This window comes from Mauremys reevesii, linkage group 3 (assembly GCF_016161935.1).
Source record: "Mauremys reevesii isolate NIE-2019 linkage group 3, ASM1616193v1, whole genome shotgun sequence".
NCBI lineage: Eukaryota > Metazoa > Chordata > Testudines > Geoemydidae > Mauremys > Mauremys reevesii.
In genome coordinates, this window is record NC_052625.1 from 120861164 (window position 1) to 120880033 (window position 18870).

General features: G+C 41.0%; 1 protein-coding gene across 1 annotated transcript in view; it reads right to left on the reverse strand.

Moving 5' to 3' along the window:
• Nucleotides 1-13060: 13060 nt before the first annotated feature.
• SLC35F1 (solute carrier family 35 member F1) overlaps nucleotides 13061-18870 on the reverse strand; it is a 366249-nt gene continuing 360439 nt past the window's right edge. The window contains exon 8 of the mRNA XM_039530814.1: nucleotides 13061-17239. Coding sequence (XP_039386748.1) covers nucleotides 17015-17239 — 225 coding nt within the window. The 3' untranslated portion in view covers nucleotides 13061-17014. The remainder of the gene's footprint in view (nucleotides 17240-18870) is intronic.

Below are 18870 nucleotides of genomic sequence, written 5' to 3' on the forward strand. Positions count from 1 at the left end.
ATAGAAAGAATTTTGTTAACCTTTTAAGAGATGCCTGAAAGGAGAGAGCGAATCCAGTGCAGGTTCCTATTTAACTGGTATATTTATTTACATCTGCGGCATAAACACTAGAAACCCCATGTTTCTAACTCTATAACAAGAAAGGTTTAACTACATTTTCAAGAACTGTTGTAAAAGTCTGAAGTGTTCTTACATATTTGAATGTATGAGCTTTTAAAGTCAGCCAGGAAAATTAAAAGGGAAGATCTGTGTTGATCCTCCATCATATCTGCACAGTGATTTGTCAGAGTAGCTCTGGCCATTCATTCCCTGAAGAAAAGATTTGACACGTACATATTTAAGCCTTCCAGTGTATTTCCATTAAAAGCAGTTGTATCTACTGGACACCCAGGCACCCTATTCATAAGCTACTTTAGAATTTAATCCTCTGTTTGAATAATCACAAATGAAAAAAGTTAATCCTGAAATTCAATCACATTCTAAATTTTCACTGCAGTCCACTTTGTTTTAATGGACTGAATATGGGGGGCGGGGACCTACACAGCAAGAAAAGCCCCACAGATGGAGAGAAATTCAGATACAGCAAACAGTTTCGCTCAAACAATTAAATATATAGTTTTGTATGAGTTCTTTAATCTTAAATTCTAACCCTGCACAGATGTTAGATACTTTGGCAAAATGAACTGTATTTTCAAAATGTATTAATCCCCAGACAAAGAATCACCCTGTGAAAACACAAATTACAAACAAACAAAAATCATGGAAAACTATTGTTTGATTCCCATCGTAAGCAAAGCCTCGTCATACCTAATGTGTGGCCCTTAGTAAGAAGTTAGCTTACAGTATGTATCATATTTTATCCTTTGTGACCATCTCTTAATCCATTTGCAACCTCGGATCTTTGCAGATTTTGAACTGTTTATATCTAGTAGTTTACACAGCTCTGACCACAAAGCTGTGATCCTCTGGAGATCCACCTTCCTGATTTTAAAATGAGGACGGTGGGATAGCCAGAGATATGCCGTTCCCAGAAAGTATTTCCTAGGTTTAGCACCTAAGTTCAGTGCATGCTGGAGCAGAACTTAGTCAGTCCTGTGTGAATACTTAATTCATATACATCTCAGCTATCCCTCATGTCAAGGGGCATCCCATGTTTTATTCCATAAGGTAACTATGTGCTACACAATATAAGCGTCCCTTCACTTTTATATTTTAAAAGAATCATGAAACGGAGGTTACAGAAAGTTATTTACACTAAAAAATTACTCTCCCAGCATTTTAATTTTCCTGCATGAACAGTTTTTTGGTGTTCTTCATTTTTGGCCTTTGTCACACATTGTGTCCCTCATTTAGGCCTTAGCAAATTGGGAAGCATGCTCAGAGAGGGAAGACAAAAAAAAAAAAAAGATCAGTTAAAGTCTACACAGGTACTTTATGTAACTCATTATCAAATCTGAGTGCCTTGATTTCAAGGGTTCTCAAACTGGGGGTCGGCACCCCTCAGGGGGTCGCAAGGTTATTACATGGGGGGGGTCACGAGCTGTCAGCCTCCACCTCAAACCCCGCTTTGCCTCCAGCATTTATAATGGTGTTAAATATATAAAAATGTGTTTTTAATTGATATGGGGGGGGGGTCGCACCCAGAGGCTTGCTATGTGAAAGGGGTCACCAGTAAAAAAGTTTGAGAAACACTGATTTAAGGTTTAGGCAAGTAACTTTCTGCTTAAAAAAGGCAAGATGACAAAATTAGTCAATCAAAATTAAGGAATTTTATATCATTTTATAATTAGGGTACAGATGTATATTCCATTTGCAATGGAAGACAAAGTGGCCTGGCTATTTTTCCAGTGCTAATGAAAGCCTTAAAAACATCCTCCCAGGACTACTTCATACCACTCAAATACAGAACACTTTAGTGGCTAGCAGCAGGAAATCTTAGCTGTTGGGGCCAGGTGGGCTAATTAAATATTTTCCAACCAGCAATGAGAGACAAGACTGGAATTGGTCTCTCAAGTGCTATACACCATCATGTCCAAGAACAAGCCTTTTAAGGAGGAGCCATTATGGACTAGGGTGAGCAGCAGCATTTGTTCAGGCCAGTAACACTTCAGTGGATGTGCAGAATATGCTCCATGTCAGAGAGCACCTGAGTATAATGTCCACAGTGAAATTACAAAATTTTACAACTGCAAAGTTTTGGATTCAAAAAACTTTAGGAAGCAAATTACACAGTTTTCAGATACTGGTTTTCCTAACTTCTTTTCCTAACTTTGTTTCTGAAGTGAAATAGTCCTTTGTCAAGAAAATTAGTTATTTGAGCAAGTAGCTCATTTTGAACATATTGGGGAAACAAAAAGAACTCAAACAAAGGCCACCAAGCAGAACGTCCTAGAAACTGGGGAGAAAGCAGCAGAATCCCACTGTGACATCTTCTATAGACAATTGCCAAGCAGGTCTAATTTACCTTGTTCTTCTCTTAAAACACTATAGAGATGGGTGCTATAGAAATATCTAAAATGATTGATTAGATACTTTCTGATTCATGTATTTTATACACCTTGTAAAATACAGATAGAAGTTACCAGCCTTGATGTTTTTCCATCAACATATTCTTTATTCATTCCTTAAATTTTATTTATCATCTCAAAACTGGATAAGAGGAAAGGGATCATCAACCCAATCAGTGTTTGCATATTAGAGTTCCAGAAAAGGTCAAAAACTGCAGCTGTCTGCTGTAAGATAACATTTTATACAGATTGCTCCATATGTACAGGTGCCTAAAGGCATCCTTAAGGGTGAGGGCAGCACAGGAATTATTAAAATCCAAACTGAGACAGACCAGTTAAAGGGAAACATCCAGCTGACAGCTCAAAAGTGCAATGCATCATTTCAAGAATCCTCCTTGTGTATGTATTCTCAGTGGTTACCCTTTCTCTCTAAATGCAAAATCCATTAGGCTGCTCTTATTTTTAAAAATAGGAGCAACAGATATAAACGTGCAAAAGATTCAAGTATCTCTGGTAAAAGCAATTCAATGCTTGCATTTGTTTTACGTAAAAGAATATAAGAATGCCCATACTGGGTCAAACCAGTGGGCCATCTAGCCCAGTGTCCTTTTTTCTGACCGTGGCCAGCCCCAGATGCTGCAAAAGGAATGAACACAACAGGGCAATCAGCAAGTGATCCATCCCGTCATCCAGTCCCAGATTCTGGCAGTTGGAGGTTTAGGGACACTCAGACCACGGGGCTGCATCCCTGACCACCTTAGCTAATAGCTCTTGATGGACCTATCCTCCATGAACCTAACTAACTCCTTTGTGAACCTAATTATACTTTTCGCATTCACAGCATCCCCCAACACTGAGCTCCACAGGATGATTGTGCATTATGTGAAGAAGAAACTCCTTATGTTTGTTTTAAACCTGCTGCTTTTTTATTTCATTGGGTGACCCCCCTGGTTCTTGTATTATGTGAAGGGGTAAATAACACTTCCTTAATTTACTTTCTCCACACCAGTCATGATTTTATAGACCGCTGTGATATCCCTAGCCCCAGTCAACTCTTTTCTAAACTGAGCATTCCTAGTCTTATAAATCTCTCCTCATATAGAAGCTGGTCCATACTTATCACTTTTGTTGCCCTTCTCTGTACCTTCTCCGATTCTCATATTTTTTTTTTAGATGGGGTGACCAGAACTGCACACAGTATTCAGTAGTGTGTTTAAAAATTAATAGCTAGACTATACAAAATGGGGCAAAGGAACCATGTATCTCAAATATTTTCTCACCATTATTTTAAATTCCATTTCTTTAATGGCTTTTAAATGTTGAGTAGTATCAAATATATAAAAATCTTCCACATTATTTATTTATTTATTTTTAGTTGGATATAACATGGGTTAATAGCAATGGAAGATTGTTACCACAGTGGGATGGCTATCCCATAATCACCCCTCTTTCCCCAGAAGTAGCATTGTTGACACTAATTAGCTGTCTCAGAAGACAGCAAGGACTGAGTCGGTCTGGTGTAGGTGTCATCCACAAAATGCAGTGAGCTAACAGCAGGCCTGGGGTAGTTATAAGAAATAAATGTTTTTATATCACTGGGACTAAGCCTATAAATTTAGAAGAGTTGTATAGAATCCAAATTATTTGGTGTGGAGCCCTTCTCTGTTCAAATGCTTGCGATATCAAGTCAATTTTTCAAAACTGACTTAAGCATTTTGTACCCTAAATCCTACTGAGTTTCAGTTAGACCATCAACTATACATTTTGGCAGATTGAAACTCCTTTCTATCCATATTTAATATACCATTATTTGTCAGTATATATCTTGAAAATCAACTTTACACACACAAAGCCTGAGTAGCTATCTTTGACAGAGAACTAAGCTGGGGGGAGGGAGAAGGACTAGGAATTAAACTCTCTACCACGACCCTTGAACAGGCCCAGAGTTGCACACAATTGTAAATTCATTGGGAACTTTGAACAGATGATGCTAAGAAGTGAAAATATTACTATTGCTTCCTTTCAACCAAGAGAAACTACAAAAATGTGCATTTTGTCAGCTGGATGCTAGGGTTTTAAAAGTAGAAACTGCCAAGGAAGACCACCTTGGTGCTCAAAATGGATGGAAATGGTGATACTTCAGCATAGAAATCTCTCTCCATTATACTATTATACTTTTTGTAGTATATGTGGTTATTGTCTGGGTCTTTTTTCTGTACACTACACCTTTACATTTATAAAAATCAGAATACTCAAGCTTTTATTTCTGTTGTTCACAGATAAACACTGTGCAGAGTATGGATGCAAATAGAAACTTTCAATGTTAATAGTCACGATCCTTCCTTTAGTGTACATTCGTATATATTGCAATGTGTGCTTTACTTCCACTTAACCCGATACAGCAAAGGGGAAACAACTTAATCAATGCCGTGTGAATCACATGGATACAGAGATGGAGCTTTTCTAGGGTTGAGAAGCCCGACAACTCCTCAAAAAAAACCAACCCTGCTACTTTGAAGACTTACCTTCCTCACCCTCTTTCCCTTGGCCTATTGCCAGCCAAATAAAAATCAAGTCAGAAAGAGAACATTAAACATGGAGACTGGGAATTACCTCTTCCACAAAATATTGACTGACCAGGTGCAGTTTCATACCTTTTTGAAGATTTTAAAACATTTTCAAACAAAAAAAATGTAAATAACAAAAGTAAGCCTGCCTGTACTATCTGGAACTCTAAACTAGAATAAAATGCCACTTGCAAATCCCCATACAACCCAATCATAGGATCCCAAACTCTCTCACTAATTTCCCATCAAATGATTTTAAAAAGAAAAGTCAATATGCTAGCATCAATATCATGAAACAAACACTAACTCAAAGCAGGTTATTCCTTTCCCTCTAAGCAGGAACACCTCTCTCATGCACAGCGAACATCATCTCTTCAGGGCTGCCCTACAGAATATATTCCCTGACGTCTCCTGTCTAAAAATCAAAGGTTTATATTTGGTGGGCAAGGAATTCAGCATTGGGCTCCAAATGGGGAGTGTTTGGAGCGGGGGATACATTTATTTGTATTATTATTTATTTATTAATCCCCTTTTGGGGCTGAAAACTCTTGCTTTTAATATATATTTATGTAAGCACCCAAAGAGACAGCTTCTGGGGAAAAAAATCATTCACATACTTCTTGCAGTTCATTTTGAATTCCTCTCTGATTTCAGAGATGTAGAACTGAGTACAAATACTGAAAGTTGCATAAACAATTAGGGCTCTGATCCTGCAATCTTATCCAGATGGCCAGATCCTTATACCTCCACCAAGTCCCATTCAGATCAACTGGGAACCTCTTGAGCATAAGGTTCCACTTGCATGGATCACATTGCAGGACTGAGGACTAAGTTAGGTAAGAAAGCATTATATACAGTCAAAGAGTACTGTGTGAAGGACTGAAGTTACAGTGAGAGAGGTCCAGTTCAGGAGAAGTCTGAAGCAATTATAGGACAATGTGTCAAAGATTCGGTATATTAGCTCAGTAGGAGCTAGAGGCAACAACATTATGATGTGAAAGGGCAGGTAACATTACAATGTCATTAGAAGCTGATGGGAATTCTGTTACAATATGAATAAAAGTCTCCACTTTATGAGGTTAATAGAAGTAAATGGAAATTACATTATGATATGAAGGAGACCTGTTACCTTACAATGTCAGGAGTGGAATCAAAGAAAATTGCAATGAAGAAGAACATCCCCCTTACAACAACTATAGAAGTTAAGGCAAAATGTATTTTCTTTCATTTGAGATTAATCCTGTTGAGGGCAATCAGCACCTTGTGTCCATGAACTTCAGAACCTTGTAGGCTATAACTTTGCCTGAAAAGTTTGGGGGCGGGTGCTGGGGACAACTCCCTTCTCCACACAGTATTATAAGGTCCCAATTCCATGAGATGCTGGGTTCCCACTAGCCTATCTCTCTCCTATCTCTGAAACAACCCACATCCTCCCTTCCCTATACTATAAACACCCCTCAATACTTCTCTTCCTCTCCTCCCTGACATCATTCTGTCATTTCCTCTTTTTCTCCCAGAATCCCCTAATTCTCTCATCTTCTTCTCCCAAGCCCATACTCTCCTCCTTCATTCCCTGAAAGGTCCCACATCACCCATTTCTCCCCCAGTGCCCTGTCCCTGTACTTCTCTGCCTCTTCTAATGTCCCTCTACCAGCAAGGTGTCACAGAAACCTAGACCCATGATGTCCCCCCCACTCTGCCCCCAAGATACCACTTATCACTCCAATTACCCCTCTCTTCTTCCCAAGGTCCCCAATTTTCCCTCTCCTAGATTTCCCAGCTCTCCCCTTCAAGTCTCTGGCTCCCTCTCCCTACTCCCTAGCTCCCCCCTCTTCTGTCCCCAAGGTCCCACTCTTGTTGCTCCCTTCACAAGACAGCTGCATGTCCCCAGCTCTCCTTTGCATATGTCCACAAGGTTCCCCTTGTCCTCTCACAGGTGCCTCCTCCCCAAGAATTCCCCTAGAATGGCCTCAGTTTCCAAGAGGCCATCCAGCTCTCTCCTTCCCCCACCTCAAGTTCCCCTTCTCCCCCTACCCCCATACCTGCTCCTCCACCCACAAGGTTCCTAACCCCAGCCCAAGTGCCTCCTCCAGGTGTCCCCTCCCAAGGATCAATCCCCCAAGGCACCCTACCTGTCTGCTAAAAGGTGGGAGGAGAAGCTGCTGCTGGGTGGGCAGCCAGTGGCTTTAACTCCTGCCTGCCCTGCTCTCAAGCCCTGTGAGCCAGGAGGAGAGAGGCCTGGCAAAACAGAGAGAGGCACAGGGCAGCTGTGGAGAGAATCTCTCTGCAGCTTCCTGCAAGCCCAGGGAGGCTTCTGCTCAGCTGGCCTGGTGCATTGCTTCCTGAGCACTCCCTTCCCAAAGCAGCAGCCCCAGCTCGATATCTGTTCTTTCTGGCCCAGCCCTACTCTCCTTATTTGGCCAAAACCAGTGGGAAGAGGGAAAGATATTGTTGTCCCCCCGAAGCTGAAAGCTGGGGAGTGAGAAATGCCCCCTTTCTACATCCCTTATAATTGGGCCTGTGTAGCCTCCCCCTCCCCCCACCATCTACTGGCCCAGTATGAGGTTTTTCAAGATAGAGTAAGGCTGCCTTGTGGGCAAAGGAGACTTTGTATCAAACGACCCCCTAACTCCCACAATAACTAACCCCCAAATAAACAAGCTAGTGTGCTCCTGTGGGGTCATTTAAACCCCTCTCAGGGGGCTCTTGTAACCCTTTTTGGTCCTACCTGCAAAGAAACACAAACAGGATTACAGTCCAGCAGCCTCCTCTCTGCTTGCCTGCCTCATGCTCCCGCTTCAGCCAGTGCTGAACTTCCTGCTGGAAGGGCAGAGAGGAGGACTTCCTTCCTGGCAGGAACCTGGGAGTTCTCCCAGCATGCCGCCATTTGTAGTCCACAACTTGTAGTTCCCATGGCAGCTGTTGAAGCACACTGGACCTTGGGCTAGACACCTGTATTAGTGTCTCAAACTCCCTTTTACATCCTGCCCTGCAGCAGCCCACAGTGCTCCACATAAATTCTGATTGCCCCAATTCTGAAGCTGGAATCAGTTGCAAATCCCCCATTTGTGGCCTATGTGCCTGGTACACAAGCAGAGTACTGTGATTCCTGATCCCGGCATGTCAGGACTGGGGGCCCATTTTTCTGGGTGCTGTACAAACATACCCAAGACTGAAAACCATTTGCATGAGAAGTTTCAAGTAAGTTGCTCAGGCGGCCCACATTAGTAAAGTGGAGGCAGCAGAAAATAAAGTGCTATCAGTGGAAAAGTCAGGAAAAGCAGCATTGTCAAGGGCCTTGAAGTGAGAGCAAGAAGTTTGAACTTGAGGAGGTGAAGCAAAGGGAGCCAGTTTAGGGATTCAAAAGAGGCAGGGGGTGGGGTGATGTGGTCAGTGACACGGACAAAGAAGCAGGTTTTAGCCAGTGTCATTGACTGAGTAGAGGAAGGTACTGTGGGTGTTGGGAAAGAAAACCAGGCAAATCTAAAAAAGCAGCTACCTGATAGCCAAAGAAGTGAAGTGCCAGAAATCCAGTTGTTAGAGGGCTGGATCATAGACCACTATTTTCTTCCGGTTTATAGAAAGCCATATTTCCTTTTGTTACGTGCTGCATGCAACCTAAACCTCAGGAATAAAGCTAGAGAGAGAAAAGTTGTTCATTGAAAGATTTTTTGTGTGTGCCTTTGTTGGCTGGGGTGGCCGGTCCAGTTGCATGCCTGTTGTCCCATCACCAGTGTGAGCCCCAATTGGAACATATGTCTGCCAACATCTCTAGGTCGCTATGTGAAAGCAAGGAGCTTTGCTCTTTCAAGGCACCTCATCAGCTTGACCATTAATTGAATCCTAAATGCAGAGTGAAGTATGGTAAATCTGAATTTTAACATAGGCTTAACTGACTAAAGTTGTCATCCTGTTTTGTGAGGCTTCTGTTAATTTTAATTTTTAATTAAAAAGAAAAGAGAAGTTGTCTTGGGGACATGCAAGAGTTACGAAATCCATCCAACCAGTTGCATGTGCATATATGTGTGACAGATCTATTTAGCGTCTAAAAATCTATTTAATGCCAAAAACTAAGCTAGAGAATTCACACAAAAGCTCATGGGGAGCCATGTAATAAGATTGCTTTGATTATTCTTGTGATTAGTCCATTCTCCCTCAGGACTTTCATTTAGAAAAGTAGTCATTTTAAGAATATGCAAATTTGGATTGCTAGTTTGCTGTGAAACTGGCACGAGGCCAGCCTTCTATGAAACTATCCGAGGAAACAACTAGCTGAGTTAAATATGTGCAGTTCAGCATGATTTTGATCCAGTGCCATAGATTTCCAGTCATTCTACATGTATAATATCCAATCCCATCTACTACCAGGTTAGTTATTCTGGATGTGAAGTGTTTCTAATATAATGTAATGATCCCATAGATTAGTGGTTCTCAAACTGTGGCTCGGGATCCCAAAGTGGGTCATGACCCTGTTTTAATGGGGTCACCAGAGCTGGTGTTAAGACTTCCTGGGGCCGAAGCTGAAGCCTGAGACCCACCGCCCAGGGCTGTAGCCGAAGCCCAAGGGCTTTAGCCCTGGGTGGCGGGGCTCAGGTTATAGGCCCCTGCCTGGGGCTGAAGCCCTTGGGTTTCAGCTTTGTGCCCCCCCCCAACCCTCCCTTGTGGGGCAATTGGGATCAGGCTCAGGCTTTGGCGCATCAGGGCTCAGGTGGGCTCAGACTTCGGTCTCCCCCTCCTGGGGTCATGTAGTAATTTTTGTTGTCAGAAGGGGGTTTCTGTGCAATGACAACTCCTGCCATAGATCTTGAAGCTGGGTCCACAGGGTTCCCACTCAGCTGTTAGCCTCCACATTCACACCCAGCAGCTTGCTACTAATCACCCAAGCAGGAGAGATCTTGTAACCTGAAGTAACATCAGGAAGAGCTTCCCTGGGCCTGATTGGAGGAACACCCTGAAGTCTGATTGGTCAGGGCTTCCTATTTAAACCCCACGAGAATCTGCCCAACTGAGTTTCACTGGGTTGCTACATTGAACCCTGCTTTCCTTTCTGATGCCTGAACCCTGCCATGCTCCTCATCCTTGCCCCTGGTCTCTGAATCTGGCTCTGACCCTTGCACTGACTCCTCACTATGACTCTGGCTCCAACCACTACACCTGTTCACCTATGTCCCAATCCTGACAGATTGTAATTAAATTACTTACCACTTTAGTGCTCAGTGATCTTGTAGACTCAAGTAGATTTCCATTACCCTTCACCCACTCTATTTTGGCAAGGGCTTGAGTAGAAGTCAATGTGTTATCCATGGAAAAGCCAGTATTTTGTCCCTGACAAGTGTACACATCCTTCAAATGAAGAATGGAAAATGGCCTTGTACTGACAGCAGCATGACATTTATATTAAAATTGCACGAGCCTACTCTGACCAAGAATGTGGGAAATAAAAAGCAATATTTTGTATAAATGTATTTGACAGTAAAGTATTAATTGATGTTGGTAGCAATAGCCAGTTGCCTGAGGGACACTGCACATAATCAGTTGCCACTAAAATGTTGACTATATCTCAAGGTTGTGGGGTGAAATCATAAAATACACTATTCTGAAAAAATGACATGAACATTTTTTGAATCTAAAAAAATGTTAGCCTATACACAAAGGGCCAGATTCTGAGCTCATTTATGCTAGGGGAAACCCAGAGTAATGCCATACTATTTTTTTTTTCATTTAGAAACTAACTCTAAGGGAATACTGATACTGTTAAGATGAGAAAAAAGTAAATAAAGTATTGGAAAGAAAATGATAGCACTACCTTAGAGTATTAAAACTAAATGCAGTTTAAAAATTAGATTAAAAAAGAGAATGCATTTTAAAAATGGGCCTGATTCTTTCAGTCTTTCCGTTTCACCCAGATTTTGGCTCCTGTTCTGACTACTTGACACCACGGAGGATTCCCCATTACGTGAGGGGAAGCTCCAGGTGGCATAGAGCAGCCATAGAATCTATGCTACTCCGCTCCTAACCTCTGGCCGAGGGGATGTTTCCAGGGGAAGAGGGCATGGCTAGAATGCCTCTATACGCTAGCCATCCCACACTGCTGGCATGAACCCCTTGGGGCCATGGGCAGCCAGACATAGATTAAAAAATGCTTTTAGGCTGTTTTATCTTATGCCAGCAATTGTACTCTTCCCCAGCCAGCTCCAGGAGCCACAAAAGCATCATAAAGTTTTCTCTGCCTGCCTTCAGCTCCCCAATCTGATCTTGTGCCAAGCACAGGTTGGCTGGACCAAAGAATTTGGACCTTGCACAGTCACTTTATAATTGTGTAAACTGCATTGAAAGTGGGTGTAAAACATGACCATTCTGCTTTGTTAGCATTTTATACCCATTTTGCACTCACTATCCACAGTTATAAATAGCTACATTACACAGAGGAGAATCAAGCCTTTTGGTTACTTTTTTTGCATTTCTTTAAGCTTAAACAGTGAAACTAGGATGGTCTACTTAGTTGCCCTTTCTATTTGCCTTTAATATCACTTCCTGATTCTCATGCATTGGCACCTTTCTATTAAGCAGTTGGCTTTGGATTTCTGCCATTGTAGGGTGGTGTTGAAATAAAAACAATACAAACAAACCTGTTTTCCCTGAGAAAAGTGATACTAATGAAAATGTTTCTTGCCATTAGATGTTGACTAAATTTTTAAATAAAACATTATCTAATGTTACTTAACAGCGTTCCTTTCATACTGAAGCATGTGTGATATCATTCATGTGAAAATATTTCCAAGTAAACAGTTATTTATAGAGTAATTCCAAGCAATCACTATTATTAGGATTCATACAGGCAGAGGTCAAGTTCCAGCCAGAAGATAACAAGAGATTTTTTAATGTGGTGGAGGCAGGGATGTGCAGGATTGGAGGAAAATATACAGCAATTATTAGCACAATCAAACCACACACACTTACTCATTACTTAAAGACACGATAACATGCACAAATTTACACTTGCTAATCTGGCACTGAATAAAAGCATGCATTAGCTCAGAATCTCTGTCTGTGGAACTCCATCCAGCTGCAATTGGGCTGATGTGAGAAGAGGGTATGAAATGGCATCAGGTCACCAGTTGCCAGCCATTTGCATTCCCCGCACTGGGGCAGGAGATGGGGGAAATCTGGTGGTGGATTTTCTTACAGGAATGTCATGCAAATAAAACTGGGCAGACACACATCTTGACAAGTATCCTTGAATGTCAATACCTACACTCCACTGAATGCATTGACTGCACACTCTAGGGTTTCTTCTCTTCCATCTTCTCAGTCTGCTCTGAAGTAGGGTGACCAGACAGCAAGTGTGAAAAATTGGGATGGGGGTGGGGGGTAATAGGAGCCTATATAAGAAAAAAAACCCAAAATCAGGACTGTCCCTATAAAATCAGGACATCTGGTCACCTTACTCTGAAGTATCTCCAGTCTTATCTCTCCCCCTCTGCCTTCTGGTCCCCTCACCCCCACCCCAGTCCCTTTTCCCCTCTGATGTCTAATTTCCTTCACCTTTTTTCCTTTCTCCCATCTCAGGAGCCTTCCTGAAAGAGGGCTGCAGTGTCTAAGGCTATGGGGTCGGTGAATGTAGAAACTGGAAGCAGAGCACCAAAGAAGGAAGCCAGGAGAGATGGTTGCAGCTGCCTAGCAACAGAAGCCACAGGAGCCCCTGACGCAGGAATACTACTGCTCCTAATGAAGTCTGGCTAGTTGTAAGTGATTTCATGAAGATGGCTAAAGTCAGGCTTGTGTAAACGTGGCTGTGTAGCAAAGAATGCTGCCTACACTTGAAAATCATCCAGTGATTTTAATTTTACAGTGCCCCCTGCTAAATATTCATATGTCAAGAAAGTCATGTCAGGTTATTCCACAGGAAAGGAACCAGGCAAAGAAACTAATAACCCTGCTTTCAGAAAGCATTTATTTTTTATTTGAAAACATTATACAGGCATTACATTGTCAAAGCCAGTCCATATAGGAGCATGCAAATATCAAAACAGAGAAAAGTTTGTTCAGCTTGGTGCAGGAGTTTGGGGTTGGAGTGTTTTTGTTTGGTTGGTTTTGGTTCATATTTCCATTTGCAGTGCCAAGATTAGTGTGCTTAATTATGACATTTAACAATAAAATCCTACCCATGGGGTAAAATTTATATTTGTAGCTAGCTTGGGAATACTAATTTTTTTTAAAAGGGAAAGAAAACAATACAACACGCTTGTCAAAATGTTAATAGCACACGTTAGCAATATCTAAACTATACATTGAAACTTTTCCATATGACACATTGGTGCAAAATTTTCAATTGCTTTGTCTATTGTTGTTGTGTATTTAAAAAGTTTATAGCTGGGAAAAAAAGACAAGTTCTGACTCCCAGTGCAGGTCTCCATCCAGTAGCAGAAAATCACATCAGCCTTGCTAAGGGCCACTCACCGCCAATGGGTAGTAGAGGTTCAGTTTTTTCCAAGGAAAAGATACACACAAAGCGGGTGAAGTCCTAATTCAACCAGTAGAGTCGCTGCCCGTTGGATAGCTGAACCTTGCCGGTGTCCACTGAGTTCTGGAATTGCAGGAAATGAAACATCTAGAAATAATAAGTTTTCCCTGCTGGACCTCAGCTTTCATTCAGAGTATTTGTAAAGCTATACGACTATTCTCCTTTGAGATCCATCCATTACTGGCAAATTGGAACTATTCAACACATCCTCTTTAGCTGGAGCCCATTAAACAAAATAAAACTAAAATAAAAAATAATAATAAAACAACCCCATACGAAGTTATCCCAGTGACATGAACCTCTTCATGTGCAAGAACACATGGGATGGTTGTTGAGTGCACAGTGCATATGTGAACAGTTGCAATTTATTTCCATACAATTAAGTCATTTAAGATATCCGATAACAGTTGTCTCAGATGGCACCTCTTAGCCATCAGTTGATTTCAAACCCTTATATGTATAAACTCCTGGGTCAGTGAGCTGACCTGGATATGCCTTCGATCCAGTTGTTCCTAGTAAGACTTTATTAAACATCTACAAATTATTGTAATAAAAATGAGAGAAGGGAGAGAAAAAGACTACAGACATTTGGCTTAGAAAATAAATACTAAGAATGAAGTAAACCAAAACAATTATGCAAAATGAAGGAATGTAAACATGAAACAAACATGCACACATACACTCCCAGTCTTCAAAGGTCTCAAGACTAACATGGGAATAATGCTCAGAGAAAGGTATTTAATTGGTATAAAAGGTAGCAAAAAGACTGGGAGATGACAGGTGCCCACCAATGCTCTTCAGGGTACCTGAGAGAACAATGACAGTTGTGACGAGAACATACTGCAGGGGCTTGAACTGTACAGTGACTACACAAAGCCTATGCACCAGTTAAGCCCTGATTTGAGGATTTGTGCTTGTGCTGGCCCTCTGCACAAGAGTGAATTGACTGGTCACCTAAGTCCCACTTAAAACCTATTTTGAGGTCTTAACTGGGAATGGAGAGGTCCAACAAATAGGGATGAATGTGAAAAATCTCAGTGTTGCCAACTCTTGTAATTTTAGAGTGTGAATCTCACAATATTTGCAGTTTTTCTTAAATCCCTAGATCCTGGAGTCACGTTATATGAAAACCTCAGCTTTTGTTTGTTTGTTTGTTTGTTTAAGTTTTCAGCTCTAATGGTTGCAGGGGAAAGCTTGAAAACATGACCACTAAAAGTTCCCAACCAGAAGTAAAAAAATAAAAAGAACCCAGCATTTGTGTGTGTGTGTGTGAGGGGGGTTGAAAATATTACACTCCCCTCTTTTTCAACGGACTGTGTCTCTCTTCCTCATCAACAGGAAGAATGAGATTAAACAAATAGTCAATAATTTATTAGCATATTGGCACATCACCATTTTTATACTTGTATGCAAGCTTTCCTCCGGCTGCTTCAGAGAAGTCCTTTTTATAGCTTTGCAGAACAGGACTATAAGACAATACTTCAGCAGAAATCCGTCCTGCATGGTTGATTTGCATGGCCTTTTCCAATCTCAAGAGTGTGCAGTTTCTTTTTCTCATAGAAATAGGTGAGTTGTATTTTTTTTTACATAAACCCCTACATTTTCATTTAAAACTGACTTCTTCAGAATAATGTAATTCAACTAAAATACATTTCATATGCCCACCAGCAGAAAATGCAGCAATTTACCACAACCTGGCTGCATACCCTGTTTTCCAATAAAATGAATATATAAAAGCTATTATAATAATATGTCCTGCTTCCTCGGCTCCTTTTTTCTGAAGATCTTAAAGCACTTTAAAAAAATTTAGTCCCACAATCCTCCTGTGAGGGAGGTAAAGAATTACTATCCCTGTATATACAGATTAGGAAACTAAGCCACACAGAGGTTAAGATCACACAAGAGGTCTGTGGCAGATCTGTGAATTAAACCGAGTTCTCTTAAATCTATATCCTATTCTTTAAACACAAGACTATCCTTCCTTTCCTTAATTTTAAGAGGCAACTGGACTGAGGATGTATGAAGCAATGTCTTTTGTCTTTCACTGTGCTCTTAAAAGGGAAAAAAAATCAAGACAGGCTACAGATGTGCAGGGTTCTGCTTCAGATTCAATAGAAGTGTTTTAAATACTCCACATTTCTGATGAGTTTCCTGCAGCAGAAGTACAGCTTAGAGCACATCCTTATTTCAGAGGGACTGTCACATTCCCTGGTGAATATCAGAAAACTGCTAAATTCTTTTACTTTTGTAGATAAATGAAAAATAATTGGCTACACCTCTCTGGCATGAATACCATCATGCTGCTGCAGTACCACCAGCAGATGGGTCAGTCTTATTCTTAATATTCATGAGGTCATTGCATTATCATACTAATATTTATGATTATGGAACAAGAAGGTTCTAATGAAAAATGTACATATTTCCAGATTAGCATGGTTAGGAAAAGGAACGCAAAGCCTCCTGTACCACAGGACTGACAGAACTGGAATAGTAGAAGGCTCCTGAATATGCACTGAGCATTGAAAATAAGTGCCTTGGTCTGACTGATATATCATTACCAATGAGAGCTACAATATGTAGGAAAATAGAAAATGAAAATTAGTTACAGATTTAATTTTAAAAGTAAGAAATTTGTTCTGTTTCTGCAGGTTAGACACAGCCACAGAAATGTAATTCCCCTGTCACCTGGTGCAGAACCTCAGCCACCAGGAAATCCTCCATGAAACATAAAAAGGTCAATGCTTCAATAATTCACTTCTGTAAATATAGAAAGGCTAAAATGCTCATTTTACACCTATTCCTAGAATAGAGACTGATATTGTAAGTTGTCCCTCCCCTGCACTCATAGCAGAGATTACATATAAAGTGGGCTACCAGATAGATAGTACAGCTGAACTCACTAATCCTTTCTCCCAAAAGATACAGGTGCTACCAAAAATGCATCAGGGTGTAGCCACCAGAAATATCCCACCTATTTGTGCAAAACAAACACATTTTAAAAAGAGAGAAAATAACAGTGACTGTACAAGTGGACTTGCTGTAAAAATGTGGCTTTTCCACAACTCTGTGTGGCCTTGGCAAAGTATCACACAGTAGGTGCAAAAATACCCTTTTGATTTCTATGTAATTTCAGCTTGTATTTTGAATATCTTCACAGATCGTTTGATAGTGAGCGATTCACACAGAGCATTCTGTTGAGACCAGCATACTGCTAACACCCTAAATAAGGGACTGGCACCTCTTTGCAATGTACACCCAGTGACAATTAGTTTGTAACTTTTACAAGCTTTCCCTATTGCTACCTTGAAGCTCACCTGTGTAACTGTACCCAGTAAATACCTTTCTCTATGTACAATACAGGGACCATGGATATACAAACTCCACTGAAATCATCAGTGGGAGACAAGTGCCTGGGTTTAGGCAACTCTGACGTGAGGCTCCTCTTCGGTCTCCTGGCCTAGACTGGTATACGTTACTGAAGGTTCCAGCTGTCCGGTTGCTGGCAAGTCTACAACGGGTCCTGAAGGGTTTCGAAACTGCTTATACACCCGTGGATCCTGGGCTACGTATGTGGAGGTGGAGGAGTACAGCACCAGCCCAACAAGGATTGTGAAGAATGACAGCAGATAAAGTCCTGAAAACTAAACATAAATAAGAGTTAAGTCATTAGAAAGTTGCACTGGTTATTCTGTGCTCACAAGTGGAAAATTGCAGGCACAGATCCTTGTTTTTATATGCAGAGCATAGAGCACTGTTAGTCGTTCCTTGTTTGACTGTAGATTTTGAGGAGATACTGGAAGTTTGTTTCCATTACTCGTGCCATCTATTTTATCAAAAATATGAGTACAATTCTCCTACAGCTCTAGCAATAGGTAAATATGAGTTTGTTAACTGGGACTCAGGAGATCTGGGTTTTGTTCTCAGCTCTGACACTTATCTGTTATATGACTTTGCCCAAGTCACTTCCTCTTTCTGGAGTTCAGTTTCTCCCTCCGCAAAATTGCGATAATGCTATTTCCCAATAGTTGTAAAATGTTTTGAGGTCTATGGATGAAAGGTGCAGTATAAGTATGAGGTTTCATTGATTTAAAACCACGTGTCCTTAAAGTATAACACACACAGTCAGTGCTATATAAATAGCAATGATACCATGAATTTTAAAAAGGCATTTAAAAAGTACCCTTAGAAAATATATTTTTAGTAAAGGCTCTTTTGACATTTACCTAACCATATATTGGTGCCGGTGGGTACATCAGTATTTATTCACCTACATGAAAGCCCAAGGTAGTTCACTTGCAGCAATAAATATTTTGTGTGTAAGCTGAATTCAGAAAGCAGCTAATAGGGCTGCACATGCTTTAATGTGATTTCAGAAGAGTCAGAGACTTTAGCTTTAAGAAGCCCTGGGCTGACTTCAAAAGGTTGAAATGTACACACAGAAGATCAGATATTTATCCAAAGCTTGAGTCTGCATAATCTGATAGGCAATTTCACAAGACCAGAACTTCTCTTGAGTTTTCTGATATCACCTTTTTCAGATTGGGCTGGAAATATCACACAAATAGCCTTTCTGGCAATATTTTAGCACTTTAGAGGCAGGAACCCAGAAGCCCATAGGAATTAGAAATAAAGTATTTGATCCTTAGTCTCCTGTAAGGTCACTGTATCCTGCTGGAACAGCACAAAGTGACTGTAAAGCTGCCCTAAAGGGGCAGCTGAGGCTTTCCTCAGCAATGGATGAAAGTTTGGATGGTGGAAAGACGGCATCAACCGTTTTATGTTGTCTGCTTCTCCCACATCAGCAGAAGGAATGTGAATTATACTGGTGCTGAAACACAATGTACTCCACTAATTTCTAGCCAGTGGAATGGTCCCTAATGGGCCATTCTAGTTGGCATAAGTCAGAGCAGCCATATGGCCACTCCAGCTTGTCGAGGATCAAAAGAGAAGTAAGTGGGGCTTAAAGTCACCTTTACGCTCACTACAAGCTGTACCAACCCTGAACCCAAAAAAGGAAGAAAAATTAACTTTCAGAATCTTTAAACAGTACGTTGTAGAAATGGGCAAAGATGTGATGTGAAGGTACATGTGCACCCCTAATCAACTCCCCCAAAGCAATCAAAAGTGATCTGAATTCAAGACTCACCAGAGGACAAACTGCATGGAGCAACTTGGTAGGTCAAAGGACACAGAACTGATTTTGTATTTAGCAAGAATTCTAAAAGTGCAAGTGTTCAGCTGTGATCAGGAATACAAGAATGAATGAAAATGC